This window comes from Camelus bactrianus, chromosome 31 (assembly GCF_048773025.1).
Source record: "Camelus bactrianus isolate YW-2024 breed Bactrian camel chromosome 31, ASM4877302v1, whole genome shotgun sequence".
NCBI lineage: Eukaryota > Metazoa > Chordata > Mammalia > Artiodactyla > Camelidae > Camelus > Camelus bactrianus.
Window position 1 is genome coordinate 15,567,254 of NC_133569.1, and position 26,853 is coordinate 15,594,106.

At 52.7% G+C, this 26,853-nt stretch overlaps 1 protein-coding gene across 1 annotated transcript; it reads right to left on the reverse strand.

Moving 5' to 3' along the window:
* Positions 1-713: 713 nt before the first annotated feature.
* On the reverse strand, positions 714-26,853 carry C31H8orf74 (chromosome 31 C8orf74 homolog). The gene is made up of 4 exons (XM_010967839.3): positions 24,308-26,853; positions 22,556-22,748; positions 3,434-3,837; positions 714-953 (listed from the first exon to the last, which is right to left on the reverse strand). Exons 1-4 carry the CDS (start codon positions 24,353-24,355, stop codon positions 714-716), a joined length of 885 nt encoding a protein of 294 aa, XP_010966141.2. The 5' UTR covers positions 24,356-26,853.

Below are 26,853 nucleotides of genomic sequence, written 5' to 3' on the forward strand. Positions count from 1 at the left end.
CCTTGCTTTGTCTCTCCCTTAGGATGTTAGCGTGGGAGAGGGGCCTTACACACTAGCCAGCAACTCCCCACTTGACAGGAGGGAGAGCTGGGGCTCAGAGACAGAAGGGACTCAGGCAAGGTCACACAGCTGACCAGCGGCAGGGCTGATCAAAGCCAGGTCTCTGACCTCTCGGATAGCACCTGCTCCCCTGCCTCAGTCTAAACAGTGTGGATTCTCATAGAAGGAAGGGCTTTCCAGCAGCCTGGGCTCTGCGCCCTCCAGGAGGCCCGGCAGGCGTGGCTGGCTGCACACGCTCGATCCCATTGTACAAACCTCGGGAAGGAAGGAGGGTCCCGGTGTTCTCTCCACTGTGTTGGCTACAAGTCCTTCCTGGTGTCGGGTCTCACCCTCCTTCTCACCTGCTGATCCCCACTGGGGGGCCACTCTGTCCTCAGCGTGGAAGCTCAGGCTTAGCCGACAGGGATGTTTGCCTGTGCTTACAGGACAGCCGCCTCCCGCGATGCAGGGAAAATCCACGTGGGTGGATTTGCAGGTGGTGAAAGATGGTTTCCAGGAAGAAGACAGAGAAAATATGATGTGTGTTGTTTTGGTTTCTTTTAATCGCTGAAAATCTCTGATCTGTTGGGCGCCGAGCGTATCGCACATTACTTTCCTAATCGCCACTGGCTCTTCCTCGGTCAGAGTCCTAGACAGTGGACACCAGGGGCTTTCTACTTCTTCTTCGCTTTTGCTTTCTTTCCTTTGTTTGCTTTGTGCAACTTAGGAGATTCATCCTGGCCTGGCGGGCCGGTGGTTGGGAGCGGGAGAGGGATGGGAGCATTGAGGTTGAGTATCTTCTTCTGAAGTTTCAGGTCCAAAATATCAAAGGTGACCTGTATCTCGTACTGCAGCAGCTCCCTCAGGCACTTGACCTGGACGTGGATGGCCTTGTTGATGAGGTCTCCTAACTCCTGGAAGAAGCGGAACATGGCGGGTGAACAGGGCTCTGGAAAAGGGCTGCGCCATCTGCAGAGAGACTCCCATCACTGGGTCCAGTTCTCCACACAGCCACCGCCTTTCTCGGAGCTGGGACCTCCCATCCATGCCTCACCCCACCGCCCCGAGACCTCCTCTCCATCCGTCTCCACCCCACCCTGTGCTCTGGGAGGCTGACTTTTAAAGGGCTGCATCAGCTGGCTTTTTTTTTGTTTGCTTTGTTTGTTTGTTTAATTTTTAATGGCAGTACCGGGGATTGAACCCAGGACCTTGGGCATGCTAAGCAAGTGCTCTACCACTGAGCTATACCCCACCCTCCTCACCTCCACAGGCTACCTTGACCTGTGGCTTCCGGCTGAGTTCAGCCAATGGGAGGCACTGGCAGGAGGCCTGAGGGTGGGGAGAAGATGGAGTCTCTTACCTTCCCGCTGGCCAGCTAGGGGTTGGTAGTGGTGTGGCCCCCCACCTGCAGCCATACCTCCCGTCCCGTGGCCCTCCCCTATAGCTCTCTCTTTGGGGTTCCTGTGATTGCTTCTTCCCTCCTCCCTTCAGGCCTACTGTGGCAATCACCCCATTTGAGTGTGTCATTTATTACTAACATTGTTCTGGGCGCAGAAGCCAGTCCCATATCCCCTCCTTTCTGGCCAGTGTAAGCTCCATCTGGATACCCACCCCCTTCTTTCCTCTTCTGCCTTCATCTCATTCTCACATCTCAAAGTTCTGTGGCAGGCTTCATCGGAGGGGACGGGGAAGTTGCTCGGAGAGTGGGTGTGTCCCCCAGCCAGCCAGCCTTGGGAAGAATGGAGACCCAGCCACCACGTGCCACGTTAAACAAGAGCCCCTCTCTGTCGTCCCAATCAGGATTAGGGCGTCATGGAATCCTGGAGCCATGGACCATGTAACTGTTGCTCCGGGTTCCCTGCCCAGACAGGCAACCAGCAGAGGAGAGTTCATGCTTGTTCTGGGGGTGTCAGGGAGTATCTGGTTGCCCAGAAGTCATTTTTCTTTTTTTTTTTGAGATCTCACATTTTAACTTAAAATCTCATGCAAAATCTTACATTTGCCCTAGAATGTCTCCTTGATTGTTTTTATATAAAAATAATGCTCTTCCCCTAGATCCTTGGAGACGATTGTGCCCCGAGAAGGTGCACTCTATTCATCCGGTGGTGTGAGTGTCCCCCAGCTCAGGCACACCACTGGGGGCACACAGTGGAGCGGACCCTAGCCTACAAGCTCCAACTGGCAGGGACCAGGAGCAAAGTAACAGAGGCCCACTGGGAGGAGCAGGGGAGAGGAGCGCTGCGGGGGAGCAGGAGGGGGGCAGCCCCTTCCATCGCGGCTTAGCCCGTGTATCTAGGGAGGTCCCTTGAAGTGGGGGGAGGCAAGCCCCTTGTGCTCTGTGGGGTGCCCCCCGGACGTCTTAATTCACGAAGATTACATGGCAGCCCAATATGCAATTTATCTGGGAGACTTATTCATTCATTCTGTTAACTGTTGTTCAGAGATTTCCCCAATGTTTTCCATATATTTAAAGGGATCTGTCCCAGGCCATTCACTCTTTGCTGACAATTCAGAAACCAAAATGTTTTTGGAACACAGTCCCTGTGACTCTCCCCCCAACCCCCAGCCCTAACCCCCCAGCACCTGCACACATGTGCACATGCATACTTGTCTCTGTGTTCAAAGGCAGGCAACAGTGGTGATATCAGTGCCTGTGTACAGTTGCAAAGTGAATTTAGACACTGCCAGGCCCTGAAGATGTTGGCTGCCTTGGGACCACACTAGTCACCATTTATGGAAGAGCTGGTGTTGGGAACCCTGGCTCCAGGAGCCCCAGGGGTCCTTAAGACCAGCCCAGAGGGCAGCCAGCTTCTTAGACCTAAACAAGTCGGGCGGACTCTGCCAGGTTCTCCCTAGGCCACTAGCTCCACCCCTCACCCACCTCATGGCATCACCCACGTTGAGCTGTCTGTCCCCCATGGCCCTCCTTTCAAACCCCCAACCCCCAGCCCCCACGGACACTGGCTTTGCAGGCAGGCAAAGGGCACTGAGAGAATCCACAGTGATTGTGAGCCTGGGGACTGGGGACTGAGCCTAGGACCTCGCGCTTGGGCTTTTTCAGTGGAATCTGCAGTAGGAAGACCTCGGGCTTTGGGGTCAGCCAGACCACAGTCCAAATGGAACCCCGACCACGTGCTAGCTCGGGGATATTGGGCGATTCAATGAACGTCTCTGAGCCTCAGTTGCGTCGTCACTAAAATGAGGACACGAATCGCACCTCTCAGGGACGTCTCATGAAACGTGCGTGCAAAGCCTGAGGCTGACACTAGTGCCTGTCCCCCCATCCCTTCCCACGTGTGCAGACAACAGGGTCCCTCCTGGACATTCTTTTGGTAGGAAGGGACGTTTGAGCATGGCAGGTGAGCCTCCTCCCACCTCGCCAGCCCCCCCTCACCTCTCTCTTCAGAGCCTGGCCGTGTCGCACCGGCCCCTCTGAGAGATTCCTCTGCAGCAGGTGCTCCTGCTCCAGGCGCAGCGCCTCCTTCAGGAGCAGCATGTTGGTGCGCTTCTGCTCCTCGCCCAGGCTGAGCTCCGCCACCCGCTGCTCATGCTTCCAGACATCCTTGTCCTTGCCCTCGGCCAGCGGGAGGGGCTGAGGAGGCACACACACCTCCAGGTGAGTGACGGTCAGGTTGACATCCTGGTCCTGGCCCAGGACATACTGGTAGAGTCTGTAGTGGCGGAGGAAGGTGTTGTGGAAGTAGTCGCACAGGGCCAGCAGGTGGCTGGTGTTGAACTGCCCCTGATAGTCTCTGAGCTTGTTCCCCAGGGTCATCACAGCCTCGGTGATGGAGCAGCCTGTGGACACAGAGGGGCCAGGCCTCCATGTGAACCGGGGCAAAGCTGCACTGATGGCTGATCAGTGTAGTCTCGGACCCCAGGGCCCATGTACTACCAGCTATCCTAGACCACCATTTATTCTTGAAAGCTCTGGGGGTGTGTCTCATTTCCCCTTTTACCTTGGCTTCCAGGAGGCTCCGAGGTAATTTTATGCACATTTATCCCACTTTTTTCTTTCTATGATTACCCCACTCCTTACCTCTATTTTGACATTTAACTTTTTTTTTAATTTTTAAAAATATTTTTATTTTTAAAAAAACTTTATTTTTCATGGAGGTACTGGGGATTGAACCCAGGACCCCGTGCATGCTAAGCACACACTCTACCACTGAGCAACACCCACCCCCCTAACTTGTCTTTTAAAGACTTAGTGCAGCTGGGCTTTATGTTGTTTCCACTTCAAATCCTTTGGGAAGGAGATGAGGGTGTAAACGAGGGATTCTGATACGAATGGAGCATGAGATGACTGGGAAGGCAGAGGCATTATACCGGAAACGCCGGTCACAGAGTTAGGCAAATATTGTTCCGACCAGGCAGAGATGGGCTGCAAGGGTAGCCCTGGGCAACACTCTTCGGAGGATAAATTGCCTTCTCCCACCTCCTCGCTTTCACACCTCTTGCCTGCAACTCCATCGGAATCTCAGGGTAGGAGTGTGGTCGGAGGACAGGACTCTCCCCAGCATATGACTGGGTCTAAAGACAGGGGTGATTCAGTAAAGGGCTGTGGCTGAATGAGGTGCCTGCCCTGTGAACAGACGTCAGGCAGGGAGAGGGCGGGACAAGAGACAGAGAAGGAACCTGGCCCCGGTGTGAGGAGACCTGTGTCCACACACAGATGCCATCCTCGAGATGACTGTGAAGTCTCTCCCGTTCCCTACTCAGTGTCACTGCTGTAGAGTGGGACTTTGGGCCAGGTGACCACCAGGTCATGTGCTTTGGGGGACTCCACATTTCTGTCTACCGAGGACGGAGACCAAACATTGCAGACGGAGAGCCTGGCTCTCCTCCGGGGGTGGAGGCCAGCCTGCCTGCACATCCCCGTCCTTGTCTCCCCTGGGTGCGCCCCTCCACGGGACCCTGGTGGAGTCTCCCCCTCCCCAACCAGAGGCCTCCATGCGCCTTTAGGAGCGAGGAGCCCAGCCCAATGCAGAGTTGTTCTTCAAACCCTCCCCACCCCCGAGTCTACGTTCACTTTGGTGCCTCGCTTTTGGCTCTGCGTGGGTGTATTTACCTTGAATCTCTGAGCGTACTGAGAGGATGGAGGCATCGGGCTCTTAGAGGAACATTAGTACTTGGAGCTCTGCTCCACCTTGAGCCTCCTTAGAATGGGCTGGGAAGGGTCACCGGGATTTAGGCTTCAGTCTCCTGGGGGAGGGGAGGAGGGAGGCCCCTCCATTGTGCAGAATTAGAGGTAGGCGGGCTGTGCTGTCCCCTCCTTTCAGGGCAAGTCAGTGGGCTCAGAGGTCTGGGAGAGAGCTCTGTCCCAGGGTGGGGACACTGTGGGGGAGGGCACTGGTCTGGAGGACTGCCAGCTCTGTGCCTTCCTAGCTGGCACTCTTGGGCCTCTGTTCCCCTCAAATGTAAAATGGGAGATAATTTTATTTATTTCATAGGATGGTTAGGGGGGTCAAATGGGAAGACACATCCAAGTGCCTTGCACAGAGCCTGCTGCAAAGTGGTAATCAACAAATGCTGCAGGAAAAGAAACGTTTGTTTCTGTGCTGGGAGCAAAGTTTCTCCTGGCCACATCTTTCCATCTGGCTTTCCATCTCCATTGGCTTGTTCACCCATCCATCCATCCATCATCCATCCATTCATCCATCCATCTATCCATCCATCCATTATCCATCCATTCATTCAACCATCCATCCATCTCTCCATCCACCCATTCATCTTCCATCCATCCAAGACTAATTGATCAAACTGTTACCGAGGGCCTATTAATTACTAGGCACTATGCCAGGTTCTAGCAATACTATGATGTGTCTTATTAGACACATCCTGTACCCTCAGAGATCTCACAGGAGAGAGACACAAGCAGCTGTTGACACATATGTGAAGAGGAACAGGGGGTGATGAGGAAGGCTGAGTTGAGAGAAGGCCTTTATGTCTTGGAGAAAGTGATGCATGAGCTCCGTCTTGGAAGCTGAGTGGAACTGAGAAAGCAAAGATGGTGGGGGAAGGACTTCATGGGCACCACCTGAGCGAGACCAGAGGGGCAAGAAGCCACATGGCACTGGGGGGGAACAAGACCGAGTTTGTTGTTGTTGGCACCGAAAGGTGGAGACAGAGAGTGGCAAGCATGGAGCGGAGAGGTGGGCGGAAGACAGCAGGAGGACCTTGAATGCTGTTCGGGAGCCAGGGCTTTGTACTTCCGGTAGTGTGGGGCCTGCCAGGGCTGCCGGCAGCTGGCGGACGTGGTTATGCTTGCTGTGAGCTTGATCCCACTGACGGTCACGTGGTGGCCTGTGGGGCGACTATGACCCAGTCGGGATGGAGCTGCTAGGGCCTGCGAGAACCAGGCGAGCAGGTGTGGGCAGACGGGGCAGATTGGAGCTGCAGGACTGATGGCCAGATGTGGAGTGTGACTGAGGCCTGCGCAACTCCCAGGCTCTTCCTGGGGACACTGGAGGAGTGGTGGGGCCACCAATAGACTACGATACTATGGGACATTTACGTCTGATGTGACCCCTGCCCTCAGAGAGCTTCCAATCTATGGGAGAGGAGACAGTTGAACAAATGATATCCCTTCTTTATTCCTCAGCCCCCAGCCCAGGATTCTGTGCTCAGTGGGAGCTGATAGGTATCTGGTGAGTAAAGGAACCCATTCTGATAATAAATTAAGTGCACTGATGGAGCTGTTCATTTATCCATTCAACAGGTATTTTTTAGGGGCTCCTCCTTCCATGTGTCAAAAACTCATGTGGGTTTCAGGGAGGCGGTGAAGGGCTTGGGGGAAACACATGGACAGTATGACTCTGCTCAGGGCTACACAGGGCTGGGCGGGCGCATAGTAGGAAGAAGTGACTTTCTCAGGGAAGTCAGGGAGCAGTTCCCCGAGGAAGTGGTGCAGGAGCTGAGATGGATCGTGTCAGAGGACTCACTGGGCAAAGAGAGATGGAAAAAAATGAAGCAGGTAGAGGAAACAGTATGTGCAAAGGCCCTGCGGTTGGAGAATGCGTGGCCCATTTGAGGAACTGAAAGGCTGGGTGTTGAAGGGTTGGCAGGCTAGAGAACAGCTGGTGAGACCCTCTGGTTCTGGAGGAGCCAGGTGGTGCAGAGCCTCACAAACCGCTATGGGAGGAATGTGGTCTTCAGCCTGAAAGTGTTGTTAAAACAGTATCTCTTTCACAACATGAGTCAGGTTATTGTCCTCCTCTGTAAAAAAACCTCTGCAGGCTGCCAGTCCATCCCTCACACTGCAAAAGTCATTTGGGGGTCCACCCATCCCTTCCTTCTGACTTAGTTCCTCCTCTTCCCCCCTCCCTCTGCTCCTGGCACCTGCCGCCCACTATTCTCCACCGCGCCGCACACGCCTTTGTGCCAACCCTCAGCCTAATTGCCCTCATGCCCATGGGCACCACCTTCTCACAGGGGCCTCCCCGACCACCCTTCCCACAACCCCCATCAACTGGTTACTTTGCCATTTTAAGCAAAAGTTGAAAGTTACATTTACTGAAAATAATGTTTAAGAAATTAACTTTGTCAGTTGTTTTTTTGCCAGAAAAAAAATGACAGTTTTGAAAGACATTTTAAGATTTGATTCCATTCCTCTTATCATTATATATTTATGTAAATTGCTTCTTTGCACTTGTCATTTGACAATTACAATTTACACAAGTCACATTAAAAGCTACTTAGAAAGTACTGTTAAGTTCGACGTTGATAGCTTCTCAATTTTTATTTAACTTAAAAATGTTATTTAGTCATCTTTAACCTTGCATTGAACAGACAGTGAGCTTTATATGTATAAAGCAGGTATGCATACAGCATGTAACAGACATACAGAAAATCCATGATGTTAAAATTTGATAGGGGTTGGAAATTAGGGAAAACAGTTTAAAAATGGCTTCTCAAAAGGATCCAGCAACCCTACTTACACCCAAAGAAATGAAATTAGGCTCTTGAAGGGATATCTGCAACCTGTGTTCATGGCTCATTGTTTACAATAGCCAAGATATGGAAACAGCCAACCTGTCTGTCGATGGATGAGTGGTTAAAGAAATTGTGATACACACACAAAATGGAATACTATTCAGCCTTCACAAAAAGAAGGAAATCCTGTCATTTGCCACAACATGGATGAACCTGGAGGACATGGTGCTAATTGAAATAAGCAAGACCCAGAAAGACAAATACTGTGTGATTTCAATTGTATGTGGAATCTAAAAAAAAGGGAGAACTCTTCAAAGCAGAGAGTAGAACAGTGGTTGCTGATGGCTGGGGCGTGGAGGTCACAGGGAACTGTTGATCAAGAGGTAGAGAAGCCCCGATTATGCAGGACCAGTAAGCTCTGGAGATCAACCACAGAGCACATGCCTACAGCGAACAGTACTGCAGTGTGTGTTTGAAATGCGCTGCGAGAGTAGATCTTAAAGGTCCTCCCTGCAAGGAGAAGTGGGGGCCACGTGGACGGTGGACACGGGGGTCATTTCACTCTGTAAGTGTGTACGTACATCGAAACGTCATGTGGTGCACCTTATTTATTTTTCAATTATTGACAAATTGACCATTTTTATTTGTTAGTTATTTCTTAGTAATGCTGAGGGGATCACACACAGAAAAATTAATAAATACAACAGCTCCTCATGGAAATGATAATGAAAATACCAGGTGGAGACGCTGCTTCTGCAGAGCAGTGCACTTTCCCCCCAGTTTCTAATTGGTTCTCAGTTTCCAATTGGTTCTCAGTTTCCCATCTGGGTCACGGGGACCAGTGGGCACTGGGCATGCTCCTGCTTGGAGGACGGCAGAGACGGCCAGCGAAGGGGTCCCAGCGGGTGGGCAGCAGAGTGAAGTCATCAGTTTCTGATCAGAGTGGAGGCATCTGTATGTGAACTTGGTGATGTGAATCGTGGAAACGTCTCTTGCTTCCATGGAGCTGAACTGGCTGGAAGACACACTGCTCCTCTTCCCTGCTGGCCTGGCAGGCGTGGGGCGGGGGGTCCCCTGCCCCTTCCAGCTGTGGGCAGCCATGACTGCCTTGTTTGGCCGGGCCAGCCCTAGTCTTCTCCTCTCGGTGCTCCCAACCACGCACGGAGCCAGATTGAACCAAGAAGTCCATGGGCCCCGTGGTGCCGAGCACCCTCGGCCAACACGCACAGCTATCCCAGCGGCCCATCACCCTGGTGGATCTGCTCCTACGAGCATGGCCGCAGCCTCAGCCATAAGACCCAAGTGTGGACCTTGTCCCAGCTCAACAGGGAGGTACCCACAGGCTGAATTCAAACTTCCAGCCCTTAGACACTTTTTGGACCCGTTCTGGTTTTCAGCAAAGATGATCCCAAGCTGGCTCATGAGACACCCTAACTTGGCCCCCAGACCACCCTCCATCTGCCCCAGGTTGAGAAGTCCCTGATGACTCAGAAAGCCCAGGATTAAGTCTCGGAGAGAAGCCTCTGGCTGACAGGCAGACAGATCCGTACCTGCAAGTTGCTCTTCAATAACAGGGAGTGGCCTTCATTTGCATTGGCTGCTGGGAACTTCCTGAAGACAGTCCCCAAGGGCCTGGAGGCCAGCACCTGCGGAGCTCACTGGAGAGGAGGAGGGCGGCGGGCGGGGGACGAGCGTGGGCGGGGTGACAGCGCCAGACGCTCCGGAATCAGGGCGAAAAGGCACCGGGCCTGGTCTGGGCGCTCCGGGCGCCCTCCACCCGCCCTTCACCCTTCACCGCGGAATCTGGGGCTGGGCGGGGGCGAGGGGATGGGCACCTCCCGGGGGGTTGGGAAAGCTGAAAAGGGGCTGCTCCCCCTGGGTGGGCGTGAGGGGGAGGATCCAGGTGTCACTGGCGCCCCCTGACAAACCAGTTTGGTTGCCCCCGCCTTGGCTGCGAGGGGTGGAACCGAATCAGGGTTACCCTTCCAAATACCTGAGCGCCTACCAGGGCACCTGGCATGGTGGGAAGCCGAGGAAAGCGCGGACCAGCCCCGCCGCCCCACTCCTGAGTCTTGAACGCTGCCCTCCACCTCCTTTCTGCTCTTGAAAAGGTTCTGCCCAACCCATCCACCCCGAGGTGCCAGGGACAGTGACGGCTCAGATGAGGGGCGTGTTTTCTTTGGGGCCGGGGAGACTGTCTTTCAGGGAGCTCCCACTGTGCCGGCTTGCCCTGGGTCACCTCAGGCTCCACGCAAATCCTCCCAGCAATGTGAGCAGGTGTAGCCACCATCCCCACTTCACCCTGAAGAGAAACTGAGGCTCAAAGAGGTCAAGGGAATTGCCCCAGGGCACACAGCTGGTGCGTGGCAGAGCCAGGATTTCAACCCCAGCCGGACCTGATCCAGGTCCAAGCGGCGTGGGCTCTCCTTGTAGACCCTGGAGATGGACACTGGAAGGGGCCCCAACTCCCAGGTCACAGTTTTCCAACCGTTGTTCTGCAGTAGGCCTTACATAGAAATGAATGACCTTGAACACGTGTTGGATCCAGGGAAACTGAATATGCTAATGAGCTCAGCAAAATATGCTAATAGGCCAAAATAGCAAATGGCCAAATATGGTTGAGCCTCTGCCATGAGGCCAATACAGGCAGACCTTGGAGGTATGGTGGGTTCCATTCCAGACCACTGCAATAAAGCGAATATTGCAATAAAGGGAGTCACCCCAATTTTTTTGGTTTCTCAGTATGTATAAAAGTTATGTTTACACAACACTGGCGTCTACTAAGTGTGCAGTAGCACTATGTCTAAAAAACAATGTACATACCTTAAAAATCTTTTATTGCTAAAATTTGCTAGCCACCTGAGCCTTCAGCGAGTAGTAATCTTTTCACTGGGGGAGGGTCTTGCCTGGATGTCAGAGGCTGCTGCCCAGCGAGCACGGCAGCTGCGGTGTCAAGGATCTGGTAGTGCCGCGTCTGCCGGCCTCGTGCTCTGCTCTCAGCCACTGCTCATGGTTGCATGGAGGCCCCCAGGGAGATAGGGAAGCCCCTGGCCCGAAGATGGCCTTGGTGCTGGGGCCGTTCCTCACGGCTTGGTGTGGCTGTGCCGTGTAAGAGCACAGACTGGGAGTCCAGACAGATGCGGGCTCACAGCTTGCTTCCGCTTCTTAGTAACAATCGCTGGCACAAGTTATTTTGCCTCTCTAGACATTAGCGTTCCCATCTGTAAAATGGAGGCAATGAAGGTGTCTGCCCCCCTAGGGTTAGATGCAGGCATGTGACAGAGCTTCCCACAGCGCGAGGCACTCAGTGGCAAGCAATAGATCATGTAGTCATCATCATTGCATCGTGAAGGTTCTCCTGGCATTGCAACTCCCCAGGCGCTGTGAGCTGTTCTGGGATAAACCTGGCTTTCCGGAGGACCCTGTCTGCTCCTAGGGCAATGCATCCTACAGACTGGGTTTCCTGAGTCCAGTCCCTCCTAGGTCCTCACCTGGAGGCTCTCTCCACTTTGCTGGGGGCGGGGCACGGGATACCGATGCGCTTTCTTTCCTGGGCACACTGGCTGCTGAGGGCAGAGGCTGACTGAGTGTTGGCTGACCCCTGTTACGGGGATGCAGAGGGTAGAGGAAGGGGCAGCCCTTCCGGTCAGACCATTTAGTGAGTGACTCAACAGTTCATAGCCCCCTTACCCCCAGCCCCACATCTCTGGAGCATTCTCTGCTCTCCCGTCTACTGTGAGCTCCTCAGTGGCAGGAACCTGCTAGAATGGACCAGATTTCCTGATTCCAAAGGATCTTTTCAGAAAGCTCTGGATATGTAGTCATTGCCCAGTGCTCAGCCGTCGCTGGTGTGCTGCTTTACAGTTGTAAATCATTTTAATTATCCATCAATTTATTTAATTGGTCACAATTAGCCTATAATACAGGTAATTGCTGCCATTTAACAAATGAGAAAACTGAGGTTCAGTGGCCCTATGCGAAATCAGGACTCTCCAACTCCAAAGCAAGTAGACCTCAGCTACTGAAGGATTTTTGAGGTGTGAATGGAAGATATGGAATTACAGGACTTCCACTAGGACTTTTAATTTTTGTATTTTAATTTTTATTGTGCTAAAATATGCATGGCATAAAATTTGCCATTTTAACCATTTTTAAGTGTACAGTTCAGTGGCATTAAGTACGTCTGCATTGTCATGCACCCAGAGCCCTCTTCCGTTTCCAGGACTTCTTCATTTTCCCAAACTGAAACTCTGTATCCATGAAACACCAGCTCCCCCTTTCCCCTCCCCCAGCCCCTAGCAACTCGCAGTCTACTCTCTGTCTCTATGAACTTGACCACCCTCTGGACCTCACATCAGTGGAATCATCCAGCATTTGTCTTTGTGTAACTGGCTTCCTTCACCTGGCAGATGTCCTTAAGGTTCATCAACATTGCAGCTTGCAACAGAATTTTCTTCCTGTTTAAGGCTGAGTAATACTCCAGTGTATGGGTAGACTACCTTTTGTTTATCCAGCCATCTGTTGGAGGGTTGCGTCCATCTTTTGGCCATTGTGAGTAGTGCTGCTATGAACGCGGGTGCTCAGATATCTGTTCAAGTACCTGCTTTCATTTCTTCTGAGTAAATACCCAGCAGTGGAATTGCTGGATCATGTGGTAATTCTATGTTAAATTTTTTGAGTCAGTCACCTACTGTTTTTCCCATTCACTAGGTTTTTTGTGTTTGTTTTTAAGATTAACCAATAGCCATATTAAAGGAAAAACCTACCCACACATTAGGATTTAGCAAAATTTTGTTGTCCTTTTAGAGATTTCCTCCCTGTTCATGTTTCTGGGACTCAAAGGGCAGACACGGGACCAGGTAATTAAGATTGTCATGGGCTTTTGCTCAAGCTCTTCTCTTTGCCCATGGTGGGCCCCCTGCCTTGTCTGCTTGACACATGCACCCCTCACTGACCCTCACCCACACTCCTCAAGAAGTTGGCTAATGCTGAAGAGCTTTGGCAGAAGGACAGATTCTAAGGCCAGGTGATCTCAAAGTTAATGATGGTTTTGCTTTTTACTGTGGGATGATTTGCAAATTACCTAACCTCTCGGAACCTCGGTTGTGTCATCTTGAAATGGGGACAGTAGTACCCACCCAGCTGAGCTTGCTGTGAACATTAAATGAGGTGATCTAGGCAGAGAGCTTGTGCACCCTGACTGCTGAGTGGACATCCCCTCTTCTCCACCCGCTGCCATCAGGCTCTGGCAGTGCTTGCTGGAGAATGGCTGAGTGAGTGGGCAGGGTGAAGCTGACTTGGGAAGGGTTCAGAAGTCAGAACAGGAGCCATCAGGCAGATCAAAGAGACAGATTTCAGATCAGTAGTGGGAAGAACTTTCTAGAAGCAAGAGCTTTATTAGCAGAAGAGTGAGGAGGAGAAGAGAGAGAATTCCTGACTAACGTGTGTGAGATGGGGGTAGGCGTGAGGGGAGCTTGGATCGAGTGACCTCTTGGGTCCCTTCGACTCTAAGAAGCTATGGTGATTTCCATGGAGTTGACCGTCCCCAGAGCCACATCTCGGATGCCGTGGGCGCCTCCTGCAGCTGTCTCAAGATTGGTGAGTGGCCTCTGACTTGGCATCTTCATTATCATCTCCGAGATAAAAATGATTGCATAGTCCCACTGTCTCAGGGACAGGGCACTGGACCGAGACTAAAATTGGCTACTTCATACCCGTCCCCTGTCCCCTCTGATGTTGGGGGACTCAGAGACCGACTAACACGTCCAGCCAACCGAGGAAGGACGTGGGAAGTTAGAGGTAGGGCAAGTGGTCACTCTGAAGGGCCAGAGGTCTGGTCCCGAGGGCACCAGTAACATCCACCCACACACGGTGGCGCATCTCGGCCAGAACACATCAGCTGATGGGCACAGCTTACCCTCTCGGCTGGCTCTGCACCACTACTGAGTCGGGGCCATCCTGCTGGGGGCCGGGATCCAGGTTCATGCTGTGAGTAACTCCAGGTGACTCAGTTAGGAGCCCAGCCCCCAGGTGTGCCACTTATTTCCAGGTGCCCAGCTGCCCTGCCTGCCAGCAGCCTCATTCCACTCCCTGCTGGACGCTCTCCCGGGGCTCTGTGCTGCTCCGGTCCTCATGTGCCCCGAGTAAGATCCCTCTGGTCAAGTTGGAAGGTCTCATGGCTGGAGGTTGGGGGGTGGGGGGTGCGCTCTGCTGTCACACAGACCTGGGTTCAAATTCCGACTCCACTTACTGGAGGTTCTTTCTGGTACCAGTTACTCAAACTCTCTGGGCCTCAGTTCCTTCATCTTTAAAACAATGCTTATGATACTAAGTCACAGCGAGGCTTACAGATGCTACGGGCAAAAATGCCAGGATCTCTGTTCCTCCCTCTGCAGCAGGTGTGGCTGCAGGGGAAGGCTGGGGAAGGTTTCTATGACCAGCGACTGGCCCAGCCTCACCTGATGAGCTGTGACCTCACTCACTATTATGGGCTAAATCAACAGTGCTACCCACCCTCCTCATTCATATGTTGAGGTCCTAACCCCCAGGACCTCAGAATGTGACTGTACTTGGAGACAGGGTCTTTACAGAGGTAATTAAGGTTAAATGAGGTCGTGTGTGGCCCTAATCTGATATGACGGATGTCTTTATAAGAGGAGATTAGGACCAACACACGCAGAAGAAAAGCCATGTGGGGTGTGTGGTGAAAAGACGGCCACCCACCAGCCAAGGAGAGAGGCCTTGGAAGAAACCAACCCTGCTCGCACCTTGATCTTAGGCCCCCGGCCTCCAGAACATGAGAAAATAAATGTCCATTGTGGAAGCCGCCCAGGCCGGGGTACTTTGTTGTAGCAGCCTGAGCAGGCGAATACACTCAGGGAGGTGTCTCTGGGATGATGGCTGTGCCGTTGCTCCAAGAAGTGTGCTCCTGAGATCTCAGTCAGTGGCTTCTGTGGAAACTTCCTCTCTCCATCAGCAAAGTTGCCTCCAAAAGCCTCTCCTCCAGCTTTAGACTGAGGGCCGTGGGGTCTGGGCTGCCCGGGAGAAAGCTGCGGGAGGGGCAAAGTTTCAGGAAGATGGAAAGGCACCTGCTCCCTGCAGCACTGGTCCTGAATCTCTGGAGGCTACCCAACGTGGGCAGATTCCGAGCAGCTGGCCGTGTGGACCCTGGGCATGGCCATGAGCTCCCTGGGAGAGTTTATGTGGGGATCTTGGGGCAGTCATCACCTCCCGGCAGCCCCAGGCTGTGGCGGGTGGTGGTGGTGGGGTGGCTGCCTTCTGTCCTCCAGCTGCCTGGATGACATTTCCTGGAGAATCAGGAGAGGCCATGGGTGGAACTGCAGATACCAGGGCTGTGACGCACCTCACTGGACACTTGCCCGGTCGCTTCGTGCCTCCACTGACCGGTCATCAGGGCCCCCAGCCCCAGGATTTAGGGACCAGGCCCGCAGGAAAGTCCAGATGTCCAGGTGGAGCACCGGAGGGAGGCCAGTGCCGGCCAGGTGCTGGTGATGAAAAGAGGCAGAAGTGGCAAAGTGGCTGAAGTGATGGTTGGAACAGATGGGCAGGTGGTCATGGGCCTGGGGCAAGCATCTCTGCTGAGTCACGTGCCTCCGGCCCTCAGCTCCCCACTGAGGGGAGCCTGTGATGGGGGAGGCTGCTTCCCGCTCCCTGTCCCCTTCTGCAAAGTGCCAGCTGGAGATAGGAAATGTGGGGCCTCCTGAGCACCCTGAATTTCTGCAGCTCCCCGACGTCCCCAGATGCCCCAGCATCTCTCTCCTCTCCAATCTGGCTATGCCAGATCTGCTTCTTCCTATGATTTCCTCTCGCCAGGACAGAGCTGGCAGCGGCCTGGCCCTCTGCGCTGAGACTGATGGCTTCACCCTCGACTCCAAGGACACAGCAGGATGGGATCGGCCCGGGGCTTCCCGGAGGCTGGCAGAGGAGGGAGGACTCTTTCTTCTGGCCGAGAGCTGAGACCAGAACATCCTGGTAAGCCATTTGCCAGGACAGAATCAGCTTCTGCTTTTGAATAAAGGCCCCCCTCCCCACTGGTACTGCAGCCCGATCTGGCCGGGAGATAAGCTGAGCTGGTGGCCAACCCCGCTGAGCTCTGAATCACTGTTGTGCAAACAGGACCCTCCTTAAAGGCTGTCGGCCAACTCTGTTATCTAGTGTGCAAACAAAACTCTGCCATCACTAGCCCAAGATTAACTTAAACAGAAAAACCCCTGGAGAAGCGACCTTCCGAGAAGAGTGACAGCCCAGAGTGGACTTTAGCCTGAATGGAAGCTCGAATGTGAGCGGCCAGCCAGTGGGACCCCCAGCTGTTTGCCTGCCACACCATACAACCTGTGACAGGTGGGACATGTGCCTGGGAAAAGGGCAGCGACAGGAGATGAGAAGGCTAGAGCTCGTTTGGAATCTGATCTGCTGTCTTTGTGAACTCCTCCTGCCCCCTCCAGCCTGGGTCCCCTAACAAGGGTGGTCCAGAGACACCTCCTTGTGCCGCGCAGCCAAGTCTCCTCCCCTGTGTGCCCGAGGGCGGGCAGCCGCATTAGGTGCCAGGCTAGAGGTTGTCTGGACCTCCATTCTGCAGGCCCACGACCTGAACCTGTCTGCGGTCCTGCCTGCATTGCTAGGGGGAGGTAAGAAATGGTACAGAGAGCGAGCCCCTGGGGGGCAGCAGGCAGCAACCCCTGGCCCTGGACCACCAGCTTCTGCAGTGCAGCCCCCTGTGCCTCACCTCCACGTGTGATGGAAGCTGACCTCTGCCGAGCACTTCCCCTGTGCCTGTCAGTCTGGTACACTCTGCAGGCCCTGTCTCGTGAGCTTTTCCAGCTGCCCCATGAGTTGGAACTGTTATGGACCTCATTAAAGAGATAAGGAACCAAAGGCTCAGAGAGGTGATGTCTTCAAGGTGACACAGTAGTAAGTGATGGAGGCAGGACTTGAACCCAGGTCTCCTGACTGCAGAATCTAGTGCCTAATCGCTCTGCAACGTGGCCTTACCCAGGCCCAGCCTGAGCCTGGAGCTGACTGCAGAGTGAAGGGGAGCGTCCCCGGGGAGGGAGGAGGCACCTGCTGAAATCCCCCCAATCCCCGCCTCCGAGGATCGATGAGCTCATTCACGCTCTTGTGAGGGTCCATGTGACAGATTTCTGGGCGGCAGCGTGGACACGGCTCCGTGGGGCAGCGTCTGGGCCAGCCCAGCCATCTTCTGGAGCAGCAGGTGTCATCCTGAGGCAGGGCCCAGCTCAGGAGGCTGGGTTCTGGTGTGGCTCTCCACCTGTGGGGGCCCCCACTGCACCCCACTGTCTGCGCCCTCCAAGCCTGGCACCAGCCTGGCATGGCCCTCACAGCAGGTCAGTTCCCCAGGAGCAGAGCCCAGACAGTGTCATCGGCCACCTCTCTTGCGCCCCCACTTCGGCGATGAGTCTGCAGCTTGCTTGACCTCCGGCTGAAGCACCAGGCCCCTCACTGCCAGCACGTCATCCTGCCCCGCTCCTTGTGATGTAGCTGAGGAGAAAGGGCCTCGGGACAGCCTCTGCTGTTGAGAGGGAGCCGAGGTGACTCCTGTACATCTGCAGGCTGATGCAAAGTGGATTCTTCATGAAGCGCGCCCAGCCACCCTCGATCAGGCCATCTCCGAACCATCTCTCTGCCTGTCACGCCTCCGGGTCTTTGTCCCTGTGGTCCCTCCTGAAAATAAGCGTCAGCCCTCACTGAGCGCTGACTAGGCACCAGCGCCGTGCTGTGGGCTTTATCTTAATAACCCTGAAAACAGTCCTCCGGAGTGCTGCTCTGGGTTCCCCATTCTCCAGACGAGTGAGCAGAGGCTCGGAGGCAGTGCAGCTGCCTAGGACCACATGTCCTGTAAGGGACTGAACTAGGGTTTGAGTCTTCTCTCTGGGCTCTGAGCCTCCAGATGGATTCTGTTTCCAGCAAGTCGAGTTTCAGGCATAGGGAGCCCACCCCAGAGCTTGTTCCTACTTGATGTTTGTACCAACCGTGTTTCACAAACTTGGAGACGATTTAAAAGTAAGACGATGATCTTATAAGCTGGATGTCCCAGGATCAAGATTTAAAAGATGCCATGAGGAAAAAAAGATGGGCCAATGTTGACAGTCAGTGGGAATGACTGTCAGGTCCCACGTGGACATTCAAAATCGATATGTGCAAGGGCAGGATGGGAAACATGGGAAAGTAGGGATGACGGACTGCCTGCCCAGTATGAATCAATATGACATTGATGCTGATAAAGCAGATGCTCCCATAGGCTATATAAACAGGAGCATCTTCACCAGCACAAGGGAGGTGATAAAATTCCTTATCACTTCATTGATCAGATTGCAGGTGGTATTGTGTTTGGATCTGGATGCCATATTTTAAGAATGATATCGACAAACACAAGTATGCCCAGGGAAGGGCAGCAAGCTGGGGGCAGAGGAGGTGAGGTGGGGTGGAGGGGTCTATGGAAATGATGGCATATTAAGAATGATAAAAGGTTCTGGGGATGTCTACTGTAAACGTGAAGACACAACCATCCCAGTGTATACAGCCATGCAGCACCTGCAGGGCTAGCATACTGCTTCAGAGGACAGACTTTGGGCGTGTGAGTAAAAGGTGCAGCAGGGAGGTGTAGCTACGGATAAGGAAGAATTCCTAACAGTGAGACTGATTGTACAAAGGAATGCAATGCCTCAGAAGGAAGGAGCTCCCCGTTACTTGAAGGGTGCCAGCAAAGGCTGGGAAAACCTCACCAGCTGGTTGAAGAGGGTCCTCACAGTAGAGGGAGTTAAGCTTTCTGATCACCAAGTCTCTTGACAACTCTAAGGTTGTAAAAGTCTACGAGACAGACTGTCGGTGAGGTCTGCGATGACCATAAACCCTGAAAGTGTCATGCGATTTAATCTCCCCGGTTTGAATTTGGGTTTGCATCATCACTGACTGTTTCTCGAGGGCTCAGCCAGTCGAAGGCTCTGATGGAAACTTGAAAGAGCCCGAGTTCCCACCTGCTTGGGGTTGACATTCTTCTCCCAGCTCGTCAGTGTTTGTTCTGGCCACGAGCCACTGCAGAGCTCAGATGGCAGGGCTGAACTTTGGTACCCAGGCGCTGCTGTGAGCAGCGGGGAGCGGGACCCAGAGGGATGCCAGAGAGGCCCGGGTGCGGGGTCAGGGGACTTCTGGGGGTGTCTGGGGTGGGATGAAATTTCCCAAGGATCTCTGAAACCAGCCCGTGATAATGCCATGTCTTGCTCAAGCCTTCAGGCTGGGACCACTAGGTGGGAATGCTGGCCTGGAGGGGAGATGTGGAAGGGTTCCTGGGCAGCTCAAGAAAGTAAAAACAAAACAAAACAAAAAAATCTGGTGCAAGTGCACCTAAGATGTGTAAAAGGGACACTGAATGGCTTGAAGCCGAGGAGTGATGGGATTTTATTTGTGTCTGAAAAAAATCACAGTGCCGTTTGGTGAATGGGTGCAGAAATACAAAATTTGAAAGCAGTAGACTATTCAAAAGATGGAGGTTGGTTAGAAAGGATGGTGGAAGAGGAGATGGCGAAAGGTGCTGAGAATGGATGCTGAGGTGCTGATAGGACTGGTGGGTGAGCTCTGGGTGCATCAGAGATGGGGACATCATGCATCAGGGACAAGGCATTGTGTGTCCTGTTTGCTGGGCACCTGTTTAAGATCTTGGTCAGAAGGCCAGTGGAGGACCTCAAGTGTGCCACATATGTTTGAAATGCCACAATTTCAAAATAAAGAAATACAGAAAAGTTTCCCCAAAAGTACATAAGGCAGTGTGACACTGGGAAAACAACAGACAGACCAATGGAACAGAATAGAGAGCCCCGAAAATACAGGTGACTGACCTTTGACAAAGGAGCAAAGGCGATGCAATAAAGAAATTGTGCTGGATCAACCCGAATCCACGTGCAAAAAACAAAGTTAATCTAGACACAGACCTTACACCCTTCACACTAATTGACTCAAAATGGAACACAGATCTCAACATAAAATACAAACTATTAAACTTCTAGCCTATGACATAGGAGAAGTTCTAGATGACCTTGGATTTGGCAATGATTTTTTATATGCAACACCAAAAGCGTGATTCATGCAAGAAGAACTGATGACCTGGATTTTATTAAAATTAAGAACTTCTGCTCTGCAAAGGACAATGTCAAGAGAATGAGAAGAGAAGCCACAGACTGGGAGGAAATATTTGCAAAAGGCGTATCTGATCAGGGGCTGGGATCCAAACATACAAAGAACTCAAAATTCAGCAGTAAGAAAACAACCCAATTGAAAAAATGGCAAAGATCTTCACAGTCATGTCAACAAAGATGTACAGATGGCAAAAAAGCTTATGGGAAGATGCTTCACATCATATGTCACCAGGGAAATGTAAATTATAGTAATGACATACTACAAGATACCTATCGGAACGGCCAAAACGCAGAACACTGACAATACCAACTGCTGGCAAGGACGAGGAGCAGCAGGAACTCTCATTCTTTGTTGGAAGGAATGCAAAACAGTGCAGCCACTTTGGAAGACAGTTTAACAGTTTCTCAGAAAAACTAAACATACTCTTACCTTACGATCCAGCAATCATGCTACTTGGTATTTACCTAAGGAGGTGAAAACTTATGTCCACACACAAAGTTGCACACCGATATTTATTGCAGCTTTATTTATAATTGCCCAAACTTGGAAGCAACCAAGATGTCCTTCAGTAGGTGAATGGATACATAAACTAGTACATCCAGACAATGGAACATCATTCAGCCCTAAAAAGAAATGAGCCGTTAAGCCATGTAAAGACATGCAGGAAACTGAAATGCACATTACTAGTGAGAGAAGCCAACCTGGAAAAGGCTACATACTGTATGATTCCAACGGCATGACTTTCTGGAAAAGGCAAAACTACAGAGACAGTAAAAAGATCAGTGGTGACCAGGAGCTGAGGATGGAGAAGGGGATGAATAGGTGGAACACGGAGCATTTCTATGTTGAAACTATTCTGGAGGATACTTCATTGGTGGATACACGTCATTACACATTTGTCAAAACCCATTGAATGTGTAACTCCAAGCACGAACCTTAATGTAAGCTGTGGACTTTGGGTGATAGCCATGTATCGATGTAGATTCATCGATTGTGACAGGTGTACCACTCTGTGGAGGGGGATGTTGGTGATGGCGGAGGCTGTGAGTGTGCAGAGGCAGGGTTTCTGTAGGAAATCTCTGTATCTTCTGCTCTATTTTGCTGTGAACTTAAAACCACTCTTAAGAACAAGCTCTGTTGAAAAATAGTACAGCCTGAAACCATGAAACTCCTAGAAGGCAACAGGGGGAACACTCCTTGATGTCAATCTTAACACTGATTTTTTTGGATATGACACCAAAAGTAAAGGCAACAAAAGCGAAAATCAACACGTGGGACGACATCGAATGGAAAGCTCCCTCTGTCCTTCCTTGCTTCCCATGAACTTAATGCTCCTGAATCTTAAAGGAGAGGGACTTTGTTTAGTTCCTTTAACTGGAAGTTTTCTCGTGATGAGGTCAGGCTCTGAGTCTTTGCTAAACCATCACAGAAGGATGCTGGCTTCTTCTGCACCAAGTGGCACAGTATTCTCAGTGTGTCCTCTCCCCAGTGGGTCGAATACTAAGGGGGTGTCTGCTAGGCTCCCTCACTGAAAGTACTCTCTTCCCCTTTGTGATCAGTAAGGATGTTGGGGGGAGGGTCTTAGGAAGGAGGTAAGTATCCCATTTCTCATCAAGCATTCACCCACTGGTTCTAACACATACTGATGATTCTTGGCTGAGTATTTCTATGATGGTGGCATTGAAGGGCTGCTCCGTATATTTGCTTAATGAATGAATCTGCATCTCACAGCTCAAGGGGTGGACAGATGTGGCCATGTCCCCTCATGCCATGGGTCACAGGGAGTGATGCTCTCCTGAAGCCTGGCAGAGGGTAGGCCTGGGAGAAATGGTCCTTTTATGAGCTCACCTGACTGCAGTTCCCCCATTCCTGCCAGCAAGCTGATGCCTGTAGAGGCTCCCCGCAAGATACTCAGCAGAACAAACCCTGATACTGGGAACAATTTGCAATCTCTCAGGAGTACAGTAGAAAGTCAATAAAGGGTTTTAAGAAGAATAGTGACACGGTTGATCTATGTCAAGCAGAAATAAAACAAAAACTCTAAATTATGGTCCCTCTTCTCTCTTCTCCAAACAAAAATTGACTTCCCTCTGAGTCGACTCTCAGAGGTATGAATCAGATGATGAAGTTCATACTAAAGTGTAAATGACTGAAAATCAACCCCCCTCAGCTGCTTTATGAACAGCTTGGAGTGGTACAAGATTTTCAGCCAGGGAGATCGAGGACAGGACTTAGCAAGGACGTTCTGTTCGCTCCATTTTCCAGATAGTCTGGACGGAAACCCTGTTTATGAGCATGTGCGGAGGCTGAATGCCAGAGAAAGAAAGGAGGGGCTCCAGGCTCCTCCGAGGGCTCCTGGGGCTGTGTGCCCTCCCTAAGCCTCACCGACACTGCCCTGGATGCCCCGTACCTTTGGTTTCCTTGAGCAGCTCTTCTGTGAATTTGACCACCTTGGCCACCTCCACCCACGGGAAGCCTTTGCCCGCAGCGAAGATGATGCTGTCATAGAGGGTGTCCAGCAGGATGCTTCTGCGGGCGTCTCTGAGTTCGTCAAACTCTTCCCAGTTCAGCAGGCTCCTCAGGTGCTCCCGACCTTCTGGTTTCTGCAGGGCGTGGCGTGAAGGGGTGGAGGGTGAGACTGGGGAATCGAGATGCCATCGTCTCTGGACAGTACACTACAGGGGGCCCCACCCGGGCTCCCCACCATCCTGAAGAGTGACTGGGAACGTGGGTATGCATGGGCACAAACTTCCCTCACCTTCCCAGGAGCGTGCTCTCCTTTCTGGCCCTGCTCCTTCCTCTGGGAGTCCTCATGCTGGGGTTGTATACCTCCAGCAGGCCTCAAGTCCTGAATTATGGTCCTTTTTCCCTCTTCCCTAAAATAAAATTTGACTTCCCTCGGAGAATACTCCCAACTTACTGCTGCAGAGAAATTGATCTGATAATGAAATTCATACTAAAGAGTAAATGACTGACCGAGAAGAGGCTCGGTGAGGCAATACTTTAGCAGAAGAGACGTATCTTGCTTGGTGAAGCTAGAGGGTAGAGACTGGTCAGGATGCCTTTTATTTCTCTCTATAGGTAAGAAATCATTTTACTTGAGAGTTTGCCACGCCCGTCCAGAAAGGTTCTTAGAGGTCGCCAATGGATGCCTTAAAGTGCCTTAAAGTGAGGGGGTAAGAAAAGGTGTGGCATGAAGTGAAGACCCACTGAACACAGGAGTCTTGCTACCCTGGGGTGAGAGAAGGCCCAGGAAAGGGGAGCTGATGGCAGATGTGGAACCAGAGGGAGGCCCGGGGCCCTGTCCTCAGCCCCCAGGGACTCCTCTCCCCTTCCCTGCATCCCTCATAGATCCCTAGGTCGGCATCCGATGGGACAGCTGGCTGGAAGGTCCATGGAAGGTGGTGAAAGCGTGCGTCCCAGGCCCGGGAGGGAGGCCCCAGCCAGAGGCAGCCTCCCCGGTGCTCGCCCAGCAGCTCGTGGCTGTGGGTCAGGGGCCGACCTGTGCGCACAGCTGGCCTGGGGCCCCCGGCCCGAGGGCTGCTGCAGAGCCCGGTGGACTCTGTGGACGCCCTGCTCTGGAAGGAGCCGGCTCAGAGGCCTGGGCCCAGGCCCTGCAGGTTGGATTCTCATCCCTCGACAGGTGCCCACCTTCTCATGCATTTCAGCCTCAGAGATGGTTCTGAGGAGCCATCAAAATCTACCTCTGTCTTTGCCCTAAAGACACGGCCCTCCCCCCGCCACACATACAACCACACACAAGCACTCCCTGCACACACTGGGATACAATCCCAGAGGGCTCACAGGGTCCTGCAGCTCCTGGTGAAGGTGGCGCCCTGTGACCAGCCCAGGGGCCTCCCAGGCCCTCCTTGGAGAGGAGGCAGGCACAGGGCCTCCAGTCCGCCACCTCTGTCCCTGCACATGGGCTCTGCTGCATCAGGGGCTGTCCCTGCAGGCCCAGAAAATAGCCCCCAAGCTCCAAGGGCTGGGCAGACTTTGGCCTAGCATCCCCCCGGCACACAGCAGTGGCGGGCCTCAAGAGCTGGTGTGCTGGGACAGGGGTGCTGTCCAGGGGTCCCTCAGAGGAGGCCCTCCTCACACACGCTTCACTCTTAGACCCATCCTAGCAAACTTCCTTTGAAAAGCCACATGTTCTCATCACCTGAAATTGGAAGACTCTTTTCACTCCCTGGGGTGTTAGGAGTGCCATGGCCCCTGCATCCAGTTGCTAGGAGACCTGGCCAGGACGGACTCAGAGCTTCAGGAACGCTGGGCTGGGCGTGCCTGCTTTGTGAGGTCACGGTGACCCGCTGCGAGGTGGTCTCCCAGGCCCCTTTCCCCCGCCCCTCCTCTCCAGCTGGCTCTGGGTCTCACTCCCAACACCTGCACGGGGACCTGGAGCCCTTTCCTATCTCTCCAGCCTCCCCTCTGCAACCTGTAAACACACGCACATGGCCCTGGGCCCCCATCCCACACATCCTTCTAACCCAAGCCCCACTTCTCTCCTTCCTTCCACAATCAAGGATTTGTCTCCATAAAAATTTGCTCCCCATTTGCCATCTTCACTTCCTCACCGACTCCTCATCCCACCAGGACCTGGCTCCTGCCTCACTTCTTCATGGCGAGTGGCATCTTGACCCCCTGCTTTCTGCATCCTGGCTTTGCCTTTGGTACAGGAAACAGCTCTGCTTAAATTCTTAAAGCCCTAAAAGTATTCCTGAGCCTCCAAACCAAACAAGCAGGAGGTGGGCCCTAAGGGCTGGAAATGTCTATGGAAAGTCATCCTCCCAAACTCTGTTCTGAGGTGGAGCCGGGGGAATAATGGATGAGGCAGAGGGGAGAGCAATGGGGAAGATGTTTGAGGGAGATTCTCCCAGAGGGTGAAGCAACTGGCCAGGCTGTTAACCAAGGAGTGAAGACCATGGCCAAGGCCAAGAGCCCTCACTGGTTCTGTTGCAGAGTATTTCCACGGGGCAACGGGTTTCCCATTATTCTCTTTTCTTGATGGGAACTTTTAATGACATTTACCTTCCTTTTCTGCCATTGCATATGGGGTGTGCTGGGGCAGACTCTGACTTTTAGTTCTTAGAGCTTTGGGCCACAAGGACCACATCCATTCACAATAGAAAGGAGGACACCACCCTTAGTGGACATGGACATGAATGCAAAGAAGGTGTTTATGGTTGAAAGGTAGCTCAGGAGAGTGGATCCTGGCAGATACTCTTTGTGGTCTGTCTGGTATTTATTCTCCTGAATTCCAGTTTTCCCAGGGGCAGAAATGTACACAGCTGAAAAACATTTCCCTGCCTCCCTTGCAGATTGGAGTGCTCATGTGACATGGCTCCTACGTAGGTTTTCCAGGCTTTAAAATGTCCATTTGCCCTTTGTGCCTTTCTTTCTGCCAGTCTGGAATGCAGAGATGACTGCTGGAACACCAGCAGCCATATTGCAAGCACATGAATGGAAATCCCACCCTGACGACAGCCAAGATCTGCTGGCCAGCCACTAACTACTGACCTCAAAACTTTTTGTGACGTGAGACGAGAAGCCACCCACCCCTTCTTTAAGCCACTGTTATTTGGGTTTAGAGTTACGTGTCGCTACACTCAATCTCTCAGTGCTATAGAGACTAATTTCTGAGCCTTTCGTTGGGTCAGATCAGGTCATGAGATGCACCAGGCAGCGAGGGGTTCTTGTTCACAGAAGTAAAGCGATTTGCCAGAGCCAGGATGTGGGGGCGTTTCGGTTGCAGGATGTATCTCCTGGTCACCAGTGTGAGCTGCACGTCTTACTTCCTGGCAGGGCCCTGAGAAAGGGACAGTGGGGCGGTCATCTTGGGAGACCTTTTCAAGGCTGGCGGGAGCAGGACGTCTGCTCATGAACGTAAAAGGAGCTCCATCAAGGACAAATCTCTTGACAAACCAAGAGTCTTACCTCTTGTGGGTCTTTCTTGGAAGGCAGATTTAGCCTTCATGATCATGTAGCTGGTTAGACGGTGGGAACCCTTCGTGCCCCTGGGGGAGGACCCTGGGAGGGGTGGGGCGGATACACAGTTGAGAAAGGTCACTTTTAGGACACAGCAAACCTTAGCATGTTTCTCAGCATTCATTCATTCGTTCATTCACTCAAAGAATGTTAATGGAGCACGTAAGAGTGGTCATTCTGCTAAAAGCATGAGATAGAGAGACAGCCTGCAAAGTCTGCTCTGACATGGCCCCGCCTTCCTCTCCCACCCCATCTCCTGGCACCGGCGCTCACTCTGGTTTTGTCTGCACGGCTGGACTTCCTGGGCCTCGGAGCATGCTCCTTCTCAGGGCCTTTGTACCTTTTCTTGTCCCCATCTGGGAGGCTCTTCTCCCAGGTGCCTGCTTGGCCAGCTCACTTCACTCAAGCCTTGCCCACAGGTCACATCCTCAGAGATGCTTCCTCTGACCTCGCCTCCAAAATGGCCACCCCTCCTCTCCCTACCCTCCCGTCCTGCTTCAGTGTCCTTCACTGCACCTGTGACCGCCTGACACACACTTATTTACGCTGTGTTTGTCTCCTCCCACAGGAATGTGATCTCTGTGACAGCAGGGTCTTTGCTCGCTGCGGGGACCCTGAGCCTAGAACAGTGCCTGGCATGGGGCAGGCACCATGTACGGATTTGCCAGATGAATGAGCACTCAAGATGCTCCCAGTCTCGGGCAGGAGCCGACCAAGTCACTA